Below are 19,036 nucleotides of genomic sequence, written 5' to 3' on the forward strand. Positions count from 1 at the left end.
AAATACTTCTACAGACTCCAGGGCTCATAGTCTGATGGTTCCAGCAACAATTTCTTTCTTTCTTCCTTTTTTTTTTAAAAGATGTTATTTATTTATTTGAGAGAGAGAGAGCTCGCACATGCACGCAAGTGGGGGGAGGGAGAGGGACAAGCAGATTCCTCACCGAGCATGGAGCCCCATGCTGGGCTCAATCTTGTGACCCTGAGATCATGACCTGAGCTGAAATCATGAGCCAGATGCTTAACTGACTGAGCCACCCAGGCGCCCTAATAGCAACCATTTCTTGAAATAAGAGCATGAATGAAGCATATCTTTGTATCAGGTATTTTCTTGCTTTATTCCAATTAAGAATCTAAAGGATAAAGCCTCTGAGATTTTTACTGTAACTAAATCTGTCCTTTGCAGTATCATAGCATTTTCCTCAGGTATAGAGTAACAACGCCAAAGGCGGGAGTCAACATACATTTCTGGGATACAGCAAGCTCCAGAGGCAATCATTAAACCAATTACGATTTTTATCACTTTGACTTCCTGGTAAAATCTCTGGCTCCTCTGTCCTAGGAAGTATGTGTTGTGGATTAGACAACCTTCTCGTATACCTTTCTCTGGGCATCTTAAAGAGAAGAAAACGAATACATTCCTATAAGCAAACATTGACTTAATCAGTTCATGCTTTCTAAAATATTATTTTCTAAATGGTATTCGAAAAGATTACAAATGTAATGCCTATTAGAAAATTTGTAAATATGCCAAGTACAAAGAATCACTATCCTCTGTCTTTGATGTTACTGTACTTTCTCTAGAAACACATACGTATATATATAGATACAAATAGATAAAAATATACATATTTTATATTTGCATGTGACACACATTTTGCGAAATCAGCCAGGTTTTATCTACGTCATATCTATAACTCTCTATATGCACCCTTGTTTTTCTATTATTTTTCTTCACTTTGTATTATATATTCTCTCTAATCACTATACATTCTTTGAAAACCTGACTTTATGAGCAACAGAGATTCCAGAGAATGGATATCTGACCATCTTTAAAGCTGTAAACCTAGAACTTTCCGGAAGCTTCTAGGTGAGTTAAGTCAGTCTGCAGGCTCTGAAGGCAAAGATGGGGATACTTTGTCTTAGGCCTGGGGACATTTCCATTTCTGACCTTGTTGCAACCCATTAACAGTGATGAATTAGGGCCTTGGTTCCTCCTCTCACTTGAGACAGCTGGCCTTTAATTACTTTAGACTATTCGGAATGGCCGCCTGCATTCCGGGAAGTGCAAACCACGTTCCTCAGGGTGAAGCTGGAGCTCTCTGTGGAGACCCCAGGCTGGCGCAAATGCCCATCCTTCCCAGCAGGTGGCGCTATCTAGATTCAGTTCTCTCTAGGGGACCAGTCGCCAGGCTGGGAGGGCTGCCAAGCGGATGGGCCCACCTTATCCTATCCTGCTCCTTCATGTCTCATGCTCTCCTCCCCATCTCCAGACCTTTCAGCTGTGCCTCCCTTCCACCGGTTTTAAGTGCAAGATGGTTTTTACTCTTGACTTTTTAAATATACTGACCTTGACAGACATACGAAATGACTTGCAAACAAGCATAACTACTATCTGTTTACATTAAAATCTTTCATAAAATATGTTTGTACTATATTAGAGCACAGTTAAAAGTCTTTCACAAAACTATCACTTGACTGAAACCATAACTTTGAAGTTTCTTTATAAACAACAATGTTCTACTGTATTTTAATATGGTTGTTTCAGCAAAACTTTCTTCAAGAAATCCTTTTTGTTTCCTTAAGGAATATCCTCAGAAAAACATGGGACAAATGACCCTCATAAATCTTCACTTAGACTTTTGGCAAAAATGATAAAACTGTATTAATCTCTTCATCTTACTCAACTTAGAAAATAGCTCATCGATGTCATAAAATATGGTTCAAAAATACAACATTCTAAGGTGGGAAGTTGTTCATCATAAGGTTCTATGGAAGCAGCTAAACAGCTTGAAAGGAGGGCTGCCTTTTGGGGGGAAGCCCATGGATCTTCTCTTCTGACTCCTGGCTTCTCCGGACCCAATCAATGCCTAATCTCACCTGTCACTGGAAGGGCTTTAAGCCACGTGAGCACAACCTGCCAGAGTTGGAAAAAGGGTTGAGGGTTTGGGGCCGACTCCTACTGATGGGACACCAGTGACAGGTGCGGAGGTCATCAGAAGGATGCTCTTCAGAGTTCAAGCAACAGACTAGAGAGAAAACCTTGAAGTCAGAGTGAATTCAAGCTCAGTTCAAAGGTTTGCTTTTGTTTTTTTAAACCAAGGCCAATGTGTTAATACAATTTCCCGAATCTGCATTCCAAAGTTGCCTGGGGCCCATCCCGGAGGTTCTGAGCCTGTAGGTGGTGGGTGAGACCCCGGGGGCTTATGATCACTGGACAGATTGGGAAGCACCACATTCCTGCCCATATGCTGTTTTCAAACTTTTTTTTTTTTAATATTTTTATTTATTTATTTGAGAGAGAGAATGAGAGAGAGAGAGCATGAGAGGGGGGAGGGTCAGAGGGAGAAGCAGACTCCCTGCCGAGCAGGGAGCCCAATGCGGGACTCGATCCCGGGACTCCAGGATCATGACCTGAGCCGAAGGCAGTCGCTTAACCAACTGAGCCACCCAAGCGTCCTGTTTTCAAACTTTATTACGCTCATTCACTTTCCGGGATGAAGCAGTGAAGGGACAGGGCCCTCTGGGATACGGTAATGCAGCAGGAAACCATGAGAAGGACCCATTCATTATACCTTTGTTAGGCCATTTATCACTTATTTGATATTAAAAAAGTTCAGAAGCCATCATGGTCTGGGTAGTACTGGGAAGGAAAACTGAGGTATCTGACATTATTTGGTACCATGCCTGACACATAGTAGGCATTCAAGACGTACCTGCTAGTTAACCATTGCATTCACCTGATGGGAGGTTTTTAGGTGGCTGCATTAAGACCTATGGCTCAATGCTCTTAAAAGGCTTGGGGAGACAGTGGACACAGAGCACTGATCCATGACAGGAGAGAAAGCAGGGTTGGGAACTTCTCAGGGTGGATGATTACCATCAAAAAGGCAAGCAGCACGTATTTTTTAAATTATAGGTGTGTTTATGCTGGAACATACAGATCTAGAAGTTGTAGATATTCTGGAGCAGCCCTCAGGGGCCACAAACAGCAAGAGAACTAGAGCCTAAAAAATGCAAACACTGGCGCATTCACGTTAAATTTGGGAAATACATTTAAGAATGCATTCCCATGAATCCTTACTCCAAACAAAATAGCTTCTAATCCTTCCTCAAAGCAAAATGATTCTGAAAATACTTTGAAAAATGATGTGCTGTGATCTGACCAGATACTTCTGCATATTGATTTTGAGTTAAAACCTGCTAGGAGAGAGTGTTGTGAGTTCTGTCCTGCTTTCCTAGTTGTTCACTTCTGAGGACAGCCAGATCTTGGGTCTGTATGACCCTTAGCCGCTCGGATATGAGCATGGTGTCCAGGGGGAGTCTGGACACATGATCACACTGTCCAGACCACAGTAAGACGGGACAACCTTGGTAGCAGGAGTTTCGGGGGCCGGCAGGTACCACACACTACTCTCTTCCCTGGGGGGCCCAATGGGTGAAGGATTCTGCCTCCCAGGGGCTCCCAGGGAGAGGGCTGGAGGCTGTCTTGATTCCACCAAGGCCAAGAGTGGCTGCCTATTGGCCTTTACTTCACTGCAGGCAGCCTACTTACAGCGGCTCGAGGTAAAGTCCATCCGTTTTGAAGAGACCTCTCCAGCTGGACAGCTTTCTGAATTTATCAGAATTGTCCCCCAAGGCCAAGCTCCTAATGTCATTCTGTTGGGGAACTGTGAGTCTGAGCGCCCCTCCACCATTTCTAACAATAAATGCAAGATTACACATCGAAATGTTTCAAAACATGCAGTGAACTATGTGTTGGGTTTTTGTGCGTTTCTGCTCAGCTTCCCTTCTGATGCCACACCCCCTGTGTGCATCTTTACCACCTGCAAGGCACCCCACCTGTCCCCGGTGAGGACCTCCATCAACGTGCACATTGACACACAGAAGAATCAGCACCCGGGGCGGACTCTACAAGCTGGGACCTTAGAGCCTGCCCAGGACCCACGAGACTCTCTTTTTCCAAGTTCCTATCTGGGCTGGGCTGCAGGACATGGGGGAAGTCATGTGATGCTCCCCCGTCTGAGCCGTGAAAGCCCCACGGAAAAACTGGGCAGATGCGTGAGTGATTTTACCAGGCATGGAATGTACAGAGCCCCGTACCTATCTGTGCAGAAGAAATACTAATGCTGCCATTAGGGAAGGGGATCACTGCATGCAGCTATGAGTCGCCGGCATTACCTGATCTTGGGATTTCTTTTTCTTTTTCTTCTTGCCCCAGCACCCGGAACTCTCTGTGTCTTTGCCGTTGGCCTCCCCACAGAGCAGCCCGTCCAGCTCATCAGTGCCCATGTGCTGTCCCTGAGAAGTTTCTGCTGCCAGCCGGTACGACAGGTTCCTTAAAATGCACACACAGTTTTCAACGGTCTGGAGAGAACCCAAAAAAAAAAAAAAAAAAAAAAAAAAGGAAAGGAAACCAAGGAGGAATGAATAAAAACTAACCAGCACTCCTTCTCCACCCGAGAAAGCAGTCACTTCCACATCCCCGATTCTTTCCGGACACATTTAGCTGCTGGCTCCTTAAAGGCTCCCTTGACAGCCACAGTGGAAAGAATTGAGAGAAGCCCGAGAAGGTCTTAAAACCTCTTCTTATCCACGCTAGTTACTTTTATAAACAACTGTCATTGTTGACTGAAGTTCACTGGGGAGAGGGAACGAATCCACAACCTGGGAGAGGTCGCAGATATGGCCCACGCACGCACCGCTCCCACCTGGGGAATGGGGCTCAGAATCATCGAGAGCGTGGATACTCACATTCCCATCAGCTCCAGGAGGGAGACCCCAGTATTTCCCACCTACCAGGGCATTTTCTGGGAGTAAAATGAGGTGAGAGATATAAAGCTGGGGGGTCCCAGGCAAACCGAGTGCTGGCATCACCTGGGGGCATAGATGTTTCCATGCTACTGATTTGTTTGGAGATAGCTGGTGTTCCTGTTTTCTTAGCGTCGGGGTTAACCAGTGCTTGAGGACACACATTGTGTGGCTAGACACCTGAAAGGCCCTTGATCTCTGTCTATTGGCTGTGTGATTTGGACAATATACCCAACCTCTCTCTGACTCAGTAACTTCCTCTGTAAGATGGTCATAGTAGATACATACATACTACTATGTATCCTGTGTGTATCTAGATAGTCAAGTATGGATGAGCAGGTGGTCCCCTGCCCCCAGGATGTCCACATTAATCTCTGTAAGCTGTGAAAAGGTTGGGTTATCTGGCCAGGGGGAATGGAGGTTGCAGATAGACCTCATCAGCTGACCTTTAGCTGGGGAGATTGTCCTGGATTATCCCGGTGGGCCCATGAAACCAGGAGGGTCCTATAAGTGAGAGGGGGTGGCAGAAGTGGTGAAGTGAAGTGGTGTGAGAAGGTGTGACCTCTCATTGCTGGATTTGAAGATGGAAGAAAGGGCCACAAGCCAAGGAACTGTGGGCACCTCTAGAAGCTGGGAAAGACAAGAAAACTGGTTCTCCCCTGAGCTTCCAGAAGGAACACAGCCCTGGCGACATACTGATTTTAGCCCAACAAGACCCATTTGGGCCTCCTGACGTGTAAAACAGTAAGATAATCAATGCCTGTTGTTTTAAGCCACCATGTTTGTGGTAATTTGCTGGAGCAGCAATGGGAAACCAATCCAGCACGTGTGTGCTGAGAAGAGTGCCTGGCCCCGAGTAAACACTATCCGAGCGTTCAGACTGGGAACAGTGGTGCAGCACCAAGTCCAGAGCACGGACCTAGAACCAGCGAGCCTAGGTTTGAGTCCTGGCTCTGCCATTTCAGGGGCTGTGTGACCTTGGGCCAAGTGCTTAATCTCTCTGTGCTTCCATTTCCTCCCAAAGACCCTTCCTCTGAAATATCACCATACTGGAGCCTAGGTTTCACCCATGAACTTCGGATCAACCTTTTAACCTTTGCCCTGCATTTGATGAACGGTGGGAAGAGAAAAAATACACCCATTTTTTTTTTTTTAATAAAACAAAATCATGATGGGGGAGAAAAATTGAATGGAGTTAGGTTTTATTTTTAAAAGTGTGCCAACTTGGCTATGGCTTCTCAGGCACCTGCGTGTGCACCAGCGTTTGAGACAGGGACCATGGTTCCATTTCATAGATGAAGGGGATCTACCTCCCCAGCAGATAGGGCCACTTCTCTCTAGTCTTGGGTCGGGTGGGGGCCGCACTGCTCCCCCCTCCCAGGACAGGAATCTGGGCAAAGGCTGTGGGTGTGTCTTTGACTCAACTACGGGGGGCATGACAATCAACCAGGAAAACCCATTTTCAGGATCTGTCTCTGGAGCCTTTGCCATTCCAGACCTTTCTTGTCAGCTTTTCAAGGTTTCATGGCTGCTAATCCCACAGGCTTTGAGTCAACTTGATTATCTATTTCAAGCATCCTCTCAGCATCAAAAAAGGAACCTGCATGAAAGCAGGTAAACACAGGACGATGCATGAAAGAGAGAAAAGTCTCTCCCTGAAAGGAAAATGTTATGGCATAAGTCAGAACGATTTTTAAATCAGCTCAAACTGATTTTTCTTACATCAAAGACTTGGGATATTCAACTTCTTTCTCATCCTGCTGTTCATCTTCCCCAGGGGCATCTCTGTGCCTCTGTTTAACAAATGACTACCAGGGAACACATCCCCGGTAGTTTCCAGAAATGCTTTCTAATCTACCTGTGGCTGGGGGATGATGTGGGACAATTCTGGAGGGGAGAGAAAGCAGGGTTGGCAGAAGGAGAGGGTACAGAGGAGAGGGTGGGACGGGGCAAGGGAGTCACCGGGACTGATCTGGTCTCTCTAGCCAGGCTTGGTGTGGATGGGTCACTCATTCAAGCTCTTCTCTCTAAGGGAGTGGGGAAAGAGGATAGAAAAAAAAAAGGCAGCTACTGCCCTTCTCTGGGTTACCAGCAGAAGGCATGTGGCAGCTGGTGGCTCTGCTTTTGACACCCACTGCTGTCCACCAGTGCTTTTAGCCACTCCTCTTGGCCACAAGGTCATTTTGACTCCTTATTTTCTATTAGAAAGGGCTAATGTGGAAGTTGTCTGTAGATTGCGCTACCATAGGGTACCCATTCAACAAACTGTCCCAATTGCAGGCGCCAAGCTGAGAGCTTGCACGGATTCCAGGCCCTTTTATGCATTAACTCCTTCCCTCTCTACCTTGTCCCTGTGAAAGCTCAGAGGGGACCAGGCAGAGGGCCAAGTAGGACGCTGCGGGACCACAACACGGTAAAGCTCCGTGGCACGTTCTGGATGGCCAGGCACTGCTAAGTCCCTTGTGGCATCGGATCTGTTCAGAAGCTACGACGAGCCTCCTCGTCGTGAAGTCGGGGGTACTCAGGGACAGTCCTCTAGTGAACGGGAGCTGGAGGGGGAGCATCTACACTGGCTTGGTGCTCTTGAGGCTTCAGCAGAAATAGCCGTGTCTTCTCATTGCCGCCCTCAACACTCCTCATGGTTCCAGGTTCCTCTTTTGAATACAACGTGGACATTAAAAGAGGGGATCTCCCAGGGGCTCCAGGGATCTAGCCATCTGCCATGTCAGCAAAGAGGTGTGGGGGCTCATAGCACTTTGCTTTGGGACCATCCTGCTAAAGGCTACCTTCCCACCAGTGTTGTCATGGGCACATGGCCAAGGCAAGAGGCTGTGGACTCTGCTTTTAATTTCAACTGCAAGGCGCAGACAGTCTTAAAGCTCTTTTTTGTATCCATTATGGTAGGAGGCTTCGTGTCCTGATGCTGTAGTCTTTACTGCTCTGAATGTGGAGATCCTGGGCACGGCAGACTTTGTGAATTACCTCTGGCGGCTCATTTAAAAATCGCTGGTCTATTATATTAACAGGCATCGATAAATACTCAAGACATCTTGACTGGTCATTTTTTTTAGGGACTTCATTTTCCTATCAATGATATTAAAAGTTCTAAAATGGTTATTAAGGGTCTTTATGAGAGGGGTTGATTAAATCTTTAGCATCTCATATTCCGTCTTTGAAATTGATAACACTTACAGAGTAACTAATGGATGCCCGCATAACTCAGTGATGGTGATCAGATGACAAACCATGTTCATAACTGCAGCAGACTAGTACTCAAAATGTTGGAGTTCCAGAAGGTATGCGCACCCAGGACTGTGGGGAGTAGGGCTCGGCTATCAGCAATTGTCTCAATTTCTCAGCCCACTCCACGGTGCAGGCAAGGTGGAGAATTGCTAAGTCACTCCCCATGCCTGTTGGTAACTAAGGGGATAAAACCATCCCTACCAGTTCTTTACCTGACTTTATAACTAAATAACATGTGATCGTATTCCTGATCAGAGTCCATTTCAAAGCTGTAGCTAATCTACTGAAGATTAGCTCAGTTGAGGATGCACATCAAATCACCAGATGAACTTTTAAAGGAACACAAGTCTGAGACCAGAGGTGGACATTCCAAGTCAGAGGGCTGGGATGGGGTCTAGGCACATGGCTGTGGTTCACACCAGGACCAGTTCTGCTCCCCTGGGGGACACTGGGCAATGTATGGAGACACTTCTGTTTGTCACCACCAGGAAGGGAGAGGCTATTGGCATCCAGTGGGGAAAGCCCGGGGATGCAGCTCAACATCCTATGATGTACAGGACAGCCCCACAACACAGAAAAACTGGGCCCAAAATGTCAATAGTGTGGCTATGGAGAAATTCTCATTAAGGTCTTGCATTTATCACATGGTGACTTCAAAAGCATCTGTAAAGTCTGTGTTAAATCAAGATATTTTTACTTGACAATTTTACACTTAGATTGAATCAAAACCAATCAAAAGGCAAATTAAGGCAAAACAAAATGCCTCCCACACTGGAAAAGCCCACCTAATTCTATTCTGGCTTATGAACTGAAACACTGACTAGATTCTGAGGATGAACATGTGGACAGTCCCATTTACTTAGATTTTGGCCAAGGTTCTTCAGTCTTCATAAGGCATTTTTAAAATGGCATTGGATACAATTAACATTTGTAAAAAGCTAACTTGTAAGAATACAGAATCATTCAAAGCTCAGATAGTTTTAATATTCCTCTTTCTTTTGAAAGCAGACTTTATAAACTAAAACTGGAAGCTTGTGGGTAATGTGGTGTGTAAACGTTTATATACTCATCTGGTTTGAGTAACTCAAAACAATCTACATGTTTATTCGTTATTAATCAAGGATTGGGTGTCTAGTTCTAGGCTAGGATTAGAAGTCATCTAGAAAACGTTGGATTCCTACGGGGAGACCAAGAGAGATTGCAGAGTGAAGGTATTATGCACAGCATTAGCTCTCTGCTGTTGTTGGCCATTGCTTAGTCCCTTGGGCATCTTTATTCACTAAGATGTTTAATCTGTGCAAACACAACAAACCTTGCTGTCGATCTCGCTGCTCCCCAGCGCAGACTGGATCACGTAGAGCAGTGCATCTGTGAGCCCATCACATTCTCGCATCCTCCTGCGAGCCTCCTCTCCAGCTGAACTAACATTCCTGCAAAGCAAAAGGGTGCATCAGCTACCTCCACGGGGGTCCCCAAAAGAACCTTCTTCTGTGCCCACCTCCAGAATATTTACCAAGAACACAGTTTGAATGAGAAGGGATGGCTTGCACAAATGCATGCCACAACCGGCTGAGTTACAGGGATCTGCCATAGAACTTGCAAAATGGAGATACAGATTTCCGAATGTGTCATTTATGAAGGCCCGGTGACCACTGAGAATGGAGACTCTTGAAAAGTCTTCAAGGTTTACTTCATTGACAGTGGAAGAGGGAAACCAGAAGCTCTTTGAATCAAAGGCTTTTTCTTTGAGAAATGTGAAAAGAATGTTTTTTAGAGACAGAGCTTCCATCTTACTGAAGTATTTTAGTGATCTAATTTCACCCGCCTCCAAAATATACCTACCTTGATCCTGCCAGCAGTAAACTTCTAGAAATTTATTCTAAGAACATAGGGAGGGGTTTCTGTGAAAATTTAGTCATTGGGATGCCCACAGCACCTTTGATGGGCAGGAGTGGCCCAATCTCCTTCCCGTACTGGCGCACGCTGAGCTTAAGCCAGCAGAAGGGACAATCAGGGAAGATGCGGCGGGGAAGCAGAGAGATATTCCACCCCTACAAAACACATGAGACAAGCCTTGTCAAGGGCTGGGGTGCTTTCAGTGACCTGCCACCTGAGAGCACGTTTTCCCTTTCCTACCCAGGGTTAGGATTTGGCTCAGGTAGAGAACTTCTGCAGCAAATCAGAAAACACAGCCTGTTGGAGGGATGCTGGAGGTGAGTTAAGAGAAGGTGTAAAGGGGCTGAAGGAATTTAGAGATGGTGGGGAAGAGTGATCTCTTGAGAAAGATCCTGGTTGGACAATGGCTCTTGAGCTTGGCTAGTAGCAGAATCACCTGGAGGAGACTGCCTGGCCCCACTTTGGGAGTTGGATAACTTCCTATTTGGTGATGTTGAGGTTGAGAACTACCACTCCGACTCTGGCTCTAGGGAGAGGGTTCGGTCGGGGAGGGCGGGGCTCTTTGCTGACTGTTGGGTGCTGCCATGTGTCTGAACTCAAGAATCTGCGGCCCTGAGCAGAGCCTGCAGGAGACACTGAACAGAATGAGTCTCAGGGCCACACTGTAAGGACACAAGTGTTTCCCATTTCATTTTCAAAATGTCCTTCAAGGTTACATTTCATTCTATTTTACAGATAAGAACACTGAGGCACAGAGGGCACGGAGGCAGTAAGTGGAGCGGCTAGAACAGAACCGGGTCTGAAGGACAGGAAGGCGAGGCCTCCAGGCTTGACAGGCCACATGGATGCACCACTTTTTTAAGGAATTAAAGGAAAATAGGCCTAACGCTAGAATGCTACTGAACAGAAATGTTCGCTTTGATTATCTAGAAGGTTCTGTAGGGTGTGTTTAAATAAGATCTTTCCGCATTTGAATGGAAGATTGGGAAAGGTTATTCAATTCAAATTCGTATTTTTGGCATTTGCAGATCTTAAAATATAAACAAAATTTCTCAGTTCCTTAGATAGTAGAACTGGGCAAATATTGATGGTATTTTTATGTGAAGTGTTAGGACTCCCCCTGGGGTGGCTAACCCTCATTTCTGACAGGATCTGGGGAGGGAGGAAGAACCAACTTTCTGCAGGAAGAAGCTGTGAGTTTTATTCTAAACCTCTATTATTCTAAACTGGAAGGATGGCCTTTGTGAGAGAGCATTTTTAGACCATCCCTCCTTGAAATGATTTTCACCAGGTCGAGCTTTGCGGCTGTTAGAGTAACAGGCTTGTCAAAAATTCCCATCAGACCTCTTTGGCCAGAAGAATGCTGGATGGCAGTGTGGACCCATGTGTTTAAATCGTGCCTCTGTGCTTTGAAGAGGTCGTGTTTCCAAAGAGAGAATGATGGAATTTAGTCTTGAAAGTGCCTTAGGGGTAAGCTCCTTACACTCTAGTCTAAAATCCTCCACCCTCCTCCCTGGCTGTTGAGCACTCAGTCTTTCTCTTGAGTAGCTTTACGATGATGAGGACGGATTGCAGCCTGATTCACAAATCCACTTCGAAGTGATCAGCCTATGCTCACTGGTAATCAATGAATGGGCAGGGCAACCATGAGAAAGATCAGGAATTCTCAACTTCGTCAACATTACAAGTTGTGAATATTAACCTAAGCAGTTTTCTTTATTCTGTCTGTTTGATTCTAGTCTCCTCCAAAATTAAAAGGTTATTAACTGGCTGCTATATTAAGATGTGCAAGATATCAAGGGCGCCCGACTGGCACAGTCAGTGGAGCAGGCGACTCAATCTCTGCGTTGTGAGTTCGTTTGAGCCCCACGTTGGGTGTAGAGATTACGTAACAATAAAATCTTTAACAAACGTGTAAGATACTGAGAAATGAGAAAGACTAATAAGTTTGGGTCCCAGTAGAGAAGGAGAAATGAGTGACACACACGCACATACACACACAAACATACACAAGTAAACACACACATACACATACCCCTATGATACAGAGGGGAGGACGGAGTTACCACAGTGTCTGCAGGTATGAAGATGCTCAATACGTATTTTTAAACAGAATGAAGTGTGCACATGTCTCTTAATCAATGGTGTCCTACAAACCCTTTGGGGTTGGGTTCACTTGTAAGCAACTACTCCTGAATTAGGAAACGTATCAGAAGAGTACCCCTGGTTTTTTACACTGTAGGAGAGAAGAGTTTCCTCTTTCTCCTTTCCCCCCACAAAATAAGATCTACTATATTATGCATGCTTCACTGGTTAAAAATAAAAAAACCAGTAACTTTGTGTGTTGGTCACTGTAACAATTAATTGTAACTACGGTCGTAAGGAAGTGACAATGAGCCAGTGTTCGACCTACAAAGATCCTCCCTCCTGTTGCATTTACAGAGGTGCCCTTCTTGACAGAGGTGATTTTCTTGTCGGATGAGGAACTGGTGCTGCAAAATTCTACACGGAAACACAACGTTACAACAAATACTTGACAGATTATTTACAAAAAGCACAAAGATGGTACAATAGGTTTTCCTTAGAAATAATCTTCATAGTCTTGATTGAATTGTCAGTTTACATGTTATTTGGAAATTTCTGCCTACAGTAGTTTCTACGATCTTTTTATCTGATAAAAAATGAGAATTTATTTTTATTTCTTACAATTAAAAGATACAGATTCTCTTATGATCTCTTTTGTTCTAATGTAACTTGTTAAACTGCTTTATTTTCCCTATCTTCAGTGCTGTTTGACATCCCCTTTCTCTGAGCCCCCATCATTCACTGAGCTTATTAAGAACAAATTCAATATATGCAGCTCTCGTAGGATCCCAAGTGGTCCTTGTACCCTACATTCAAAGGAATGAATGCAGCATGTCACACGGAAGACCTCATTTTATGTGTCCCTACTTCAGATGGCCAGGATATGGACAGTGAAACTGCAGAGAAAACCCATGGATGAGGATTTTAGCAATTACTCAACTTGAAATTAGCCTCTCTCTTCTCCGCACTGCCTGTGCTCTCTGAATCTCTCTTACTGGTCACCATTGACTTTGGATTAGAATTATTTAGGCTGTGACCTTCTTGCTGCTTGGGAACCTTCTGGAGGGCAGAGGGCATGTCCTTGTTGTTGGTATACCCAGCATGCAGCTGAGTGCCCTACACCACCTAGGTGCTCGGTGCAAGCTGGTTATTACACGTGCATTCAGCTGGACTGGAATTTGGGTGACTGATTTGCCTCTGCCCTCCATACTCACTGGATGATATCAGATGTCTGTTACATCAAGAATGCAGGCTTGCCCCCATCCCGGACTATTCAGGTCAGCCTCAATTTGGGAAGAAAGAAAAAAAAAAACCAACTGAACATAGTGTGTGGTATCTAAAGCTTGTATCATATCTCAAACTAAGCAAGTCTGAGCTATCAGCTTTCTTCTGTTGATGATATTGATCACACAGAGTGCGGGAGAGAATGACATGATTTTGTCGTTTGGAGCCAATCAGGTATTACCGAGCTATAGCGATCTTCACCCCAGGCTTGCAGGAAGAGATTTCTGTCTCAGGTTCTCGTCCTCTGCTCTCTGTTACCTCCTCTCCTCTCCGCCCCCACTGCTCCTTGGCCTTTATGATCTGCCCTCCCCTGCGGTCATCTCGCACCAGGTCCATCCCCATCACCTTGAGCCCTGGGTCCTTCCTGCACATCTCTGGGCTGGGGCTCCCTGGGCCTCTTTGGCTCATCTTACCAGCAGAACCTAGATGTTGGGTCTCTGGGACCCTGGGCTGAGCTTCTGAGACTACACACTAGTGTGAGGAGTGGGGTGGGGTTGCCAGGATCTTCAGAGAGCAGAGCTTAGACCATTTCAAGAAATACAGGTGGTCCCAAGGCAAAGCTGAAATACAAAGCCACACACTCAGTAAGGCCTTGGGGCCAACAGAGCAGGGCAGGCAGGGGGAGAGGTAGAGTCCACCACAGATGACAGCACAGAGTGGACCAGGAGGACCAGACGTGGGTCTGGGGATACCAGGGACTCCCAGGGGCTCGAGCCTCTGTACCCTCAACCACAGATAAAGAGAGTCTGTCTGGGGATTGGAGGCTGTGCTGACTACCCCCCCGGCCCCCGCCCCGCCGCCACCTGCAATGCTTTTCCTTCTGCGTCTAGGCCACTGCCTTTGAGCAGTCACGCTGCCTAGGCTTGGTCAGACCTCTGCCTTGGCCCCTTCAGCCCCTCTTTGTTGTTCCAGGCGCAAGATTTTAGGGCACCTGTAACACCTGATGTTTGAGGCTGGTCCCTCCGTGATGTGAGGAGGGGTGGGCAGCATCATCTTACTTTGCTGTCTGAGAACCACTCTCTTAGCAGGGAATCCAACAGCAGGAAATTGAAATATGTATTAAATGACCATGTAATTGTCCACTGTGAGCTACATAATACATAAACTCTTAAAGATACTCGGTTTCCTCTTCCTAATGGGTTGAGGGGGGCATCATGGCCTTACATCCAACGACGACGCATTCATTTATTTTATTTTAATTTAAAATCAGTGAATTAACATAGAGTGTATTATTAGTTTCAGAGGTAGAGTTTAGTGATTCATCAGTTGTGTCCAACACCCAGTGCCTATCACATCACGTGCCCTCCTTAATGCCCATCCCCCAGTTACCCCCTCCCCCACCCACCTCCCCTCCAGCAACGATGCATCTAGACTGATTGCCACAGGCTTCCAACTGGCACACTGAGAAAATCTTGGAACTAACACCAAGTTTGTGAGGGGAAATCTAAGCAAAGCACAAATGTGCATCATCTCAACTTCCTGACCACGTGATTACCAATGAAATTTGTAGCTTCTCATAAATTACCTGGTCTGAGTTAAGCATGGGAAAGGGAAATGATAGCAATCATGCTCAAGCCATTCTCCCATGAAGTAGGCTTGCTTTTGCTTTAGTTAAAAACATTCCATTGTAAAGAGATCCTTCTATCCACTCATCTAAATCAGGAGTAGAGAACTTTTTCTATAAGGAGCCGGGGAGTGAGTATTTCAGGTTTGGGAACCACACAGGGTCTCTGTAACTTCTCCTCCTCCTTCTTTTAACAACCTTTTAAAAATGTAAAACCCACTCTTATCTGCAGCCATACAAGAACAGGTCATGGGTGGGATTTGGCCCATGGGCCCTAATTTGCCAAGCCCTGACCTAGATTCTCATCGGAAGCCCTATTATAGGATTTAGGAGGAGTCTCTGAATCCCTGGTATTTTCCTCAAAATTTCATATAGTTTTATATGTATGCTATGTGTGTGTGTGTGTTTTTTTTCTGCGATAAAGGAATAGGACTTACAGTGTATTCTGAGGCCAGGACCCAAAAAAGTCCAAGAACCTCCAATCAAAATCAGCAGTGCCCTTGGTCTGAGCAGAACATTGCTCTCCTAATTCTAGAGCCTGGGCTTCAGGATTCAGATGCATTTATCTCCATGGGTAAATAGCAACTATGTTTTCTTCTCTCCTACAAAAGGTCTTGGGAGAACTTGTGTGTGGGTTCCAAAATCACTGACCAAGAAACCCCAATCTCTTCCTCCATGTGGGAAAGCCAAGTGTGCAGGGTTGGGGAGGAAGGGGGTCTTCTGCCCAGCTCACTGGGTCAACACAGCAACAGCTGTGCAGCTGGATCCCCTCACACCAGGTCAGTGGTTACAGGGTCTATGGGGGCAGTGTGAGCCCCGCCAAGTCTCAGAGGAGCCACCACAGAGGAGGGGCCGCCACCACAGAAACCACTAGGGCTCATCCTCTTAAATCTGTAGCTTCTCTGCACAAAGGGAGAGCTTGTTTCCTTCTTATCATTCAAAAACTTCAACAAAGATGGATTCTCTCATGCACCTGCCATGGTCTTGTAGCCGGGGCTCCCTAGGTGTGAAGGCATGTGCCTTGCCTGGGTCTACTCATCTGTAATGTGCAGATGGGGATGTCTGAATCACCAGCTTGTGCGGTGACGCAGCCCAGTGCTCAGGGCCTGGCGCCAACTCTTCACAGGAAATGTGAACCGCCCCTGCTGCTTCTCACCCAGAGACTCCCATGCAAGAGGGAGAGAGACAGCAGGTGGGGAGCTGCGGCCCCACCTGGAATGTGGACGGCAGGCAGGCGGCAAGGATAAGGGGCGAGCACAGGAAAGATGGGAAGGTTTCACGGTGATAGTGACAACCTCATTGTTTACATGCTCATCACTAATTAAAAAAAAATCTGAAACTACTGTAAAAGTATTCAAACAGTGGGGAAAATATATGAGTAAAAGTGAGCATCCTCACTCTTTTCTTACCCTCTGTCCAAGGAAATCACTGTGCCTACGTGAAGTTTATCATTCAGGATGATTTTCTACTCCTACAAATAAACTGTGTAGGTATGTTTTTGCTTTTCACCATAGTGGTTCGTCCGGCACCTTGCTTGATTTTATCTTTTTTATTTTTTTAAGAAAGAGAGAGTGCAAGGCAGGTGTGGAGTAGGGCAGAGGGAGAGGGAGAATCTCAAGCAGGCTCCATGCTCAGTGTGGAGCCTGACTCAGGGCTCAATCTCACAACCCTGAGCTGAAACCAAGAGTTGGATGCTGAACCGAATGAGCCACCCAGGCACCCCTCCTTTTATCCTTTAAAAGCCTCTCATTGCCTCTTTTCATGACAGTGCCTACCTATTTACCCTATTCAATGAATGACTTTGGGTATTCCATGTATGAATATATCACAATTTATAATTTAAGAAATGATTACCCTATTAAAGGACATCCAAGTTGTTTTCAATTTTTTGCTGTAATAAGTAACATTGAGCAGAAATTTGGAGGAGTTACATGTTTTGTGAGATGGACCCTATGGAACCAGAAGAAAGGGTAATGGGTCAGTCAGTTCAAAGCAACAAAGTAACCCAACTGGACTGGGTACTGACTCTGCTCTACACCCAAGGCCAAGTCTTGGGATAGAAAGAAAAGAACACCTGGCCCTTGACCTTCGGAGCTCACAGTCTAGCAAGGGAAGCAAACACATATCTGGCGTGCCAAGATCTGATCTCATTTGCATGGAACTAGCAGTATGAAGAATGTGGGAACCAATCTCCCAGAAGCCATGCCTGGGTATGCCTAGAAAATAAACCTCGGCTGAGATGGATGGAAGTCTTACTACTCGTAATTAAAATCTTTGCTGAGGTTGAAATTCTGTAAATTTGGATATCAAATTGTTTTCCTTAATATCTGTAGCAGCAAGCCATGGGTTGGACTTAAGAACACAGAGTACAATAAGTGTGTTCTTAGCAAGAAAACATTTTATGCATATTTAGTGGAATGGACCTTCGAATTTGAAGGGCAAGGTGTAAACTACACATCCAGGCTTGGAAGTGGTTCCTGGTGAACAGCCATTGTCAATACCGACCAAGCACAACCATGCAGCGGTGGGGGCTCCAGGCCACTCCTGGCATGAGCAGAGGACAGTATGTGTAGGGAGAGGTGGCAGTCTGTGGCAAATGCTAATTCTGGCTTGTACACCTCCATTTTTACTAAGCCTGGCATGGTAAGCCAGCCCCTTGTGTTTAGTAAAACCACGGCAGGCTCCTGGTTCACCAGGGTAAATCTTGCACATGACCTGTGCTAAGTCCCTTTTGACCTCCAGCTACCATGTGGAACCACAGCAAGGTTCCCCTCACCTGCCTGGTGAATTCAAGTCATTCAAGAGGGTTTTCCAGTGTTGCCTTTTTCTGGCATCTTACCCAGAATGCAGAGTCAAGGACTACAGAAGATAAGTCCCTGGTCTTGAAACCTCATGGGGTGTCCTGGGCCAGATTTCCAAGCTGCTTAGAACCAGTCCTCTTTTTTATTTTCCATTTCTCCCCTTCTAGAACTGGCGTGTCTACAATTATCATCCTATGCCTGTCCCATCAGTGTTGGTCGGGAGCAGATAAGCTGTTTCTTTGGTATTAATGGCCCCCCAAGATGTTTATGTCCTAATGCCTGGAACCCGTGAATAGGTTACTTTACAAGGAAAAAGAGACTGCGGAGGGAATGAAGGTTATGGACTTTACAATAGTGTTATTGTCTTCGATGATCCCTGTGGACCCAATGAACATTAAAAGCAGGGCGCATTGTCTAGGTGGAGTCAGGGAGATGCAGTAGAAGGGGAAGTCAGAGAGATCTTGGGCATGAGGATTCAACTCCCCACAGCTGGTTCTGACATGGAGGGGTCACATGCAACGTTGAGAGAGAGGTTGCTAGCTCTCAGTGGACAGCCAGCAAGGAAACAGGGACCTTGGTCCCACAGCCATAAGGAATTTGGTTCCAGCCATAACCTGAAGAAGCCTGGACAAATTTTCTCCCAAGAGCCATTAGTGAGGAACGCTACCTTGCCAACACCTTGGTAAGAACCGTGTCAGACTTCTAACTCCAGAAACTGTAGGGTAATTAATCTGTGTTGTCCTAAGTCACTAAGTTTGTGGTCATTTGTCACAGCACCAGTAGGAAACCAGTACAGAGCCTTTCGCTTGTCTTACTCAAGGGTAAATGAAAATCTTCTCCACACACGTGTACACATTTCACACCCCAGCCTTTCCCCGGAAAACTGCTTATCTGCAGGGGACTCACGCAAGTTTCTAGAGGGTATTTCTAGATGATCAAATAATTGTACTGTTTTGATCAAGACCAAAATGCCACCTACATAAGAGAATCAAAATTCTTCCTTGGGGCACATGTGTGGGGGACGGGCTGAGGTGGTGGCATGTACAGCATCTGCCTTCAACTGCGCAGGGACAGGCGATGCCCCATCTACTTCCGAGCAGACTACAGCGCTCGCTTTGCATAAGAAGCACTGG

General features: G+C 45.9%; 1 protein-coding gene across 2 annotated transcripts in view; it reads right to left on the reverse strand.

The window, feature by feature from the left end:
• CTNND2 (catenin delta 2) overlaps positions 1–19,036 on the reverse strand; it is an 893,404-nt gene that overhangs the window by 126,509 nt on the left and 747,859 nt on the right. For both annotated transcript variants that reach the window (XM_034998887.1, XM_034998886.1), the window contains exons 13-14: positions 9,586–9,703; positions 4,401–4,586 (exon numbers count right to left, since the gene is read on the reverse strand). In XM_034998887.1, coding sequence (XP_034854778.1) covers positions 4,401–4,586; positions 9,586–9,703 — 304 coding nt within the window. The remainder of the gene's footprint in view (positions 1–4,400; positions 4,587–9,585; positions 9,704–19,036) is intronic.

Source organism: Mirounga leonina, unplaced genomic scaffold (assembly GCF_011800145.1).
Source record: "Mirounga leonina isolate KUSES-001 unplaced genomic scaffold, KU_Mleo_1.0 Mir_95, whole genome shotgun sequence".
Lineage (NCBI taxonomy): Eukaryota > Metazoa > Chordata > Mammalia > Carnivora > Phocidae > Mirounga > Mirounga leonina.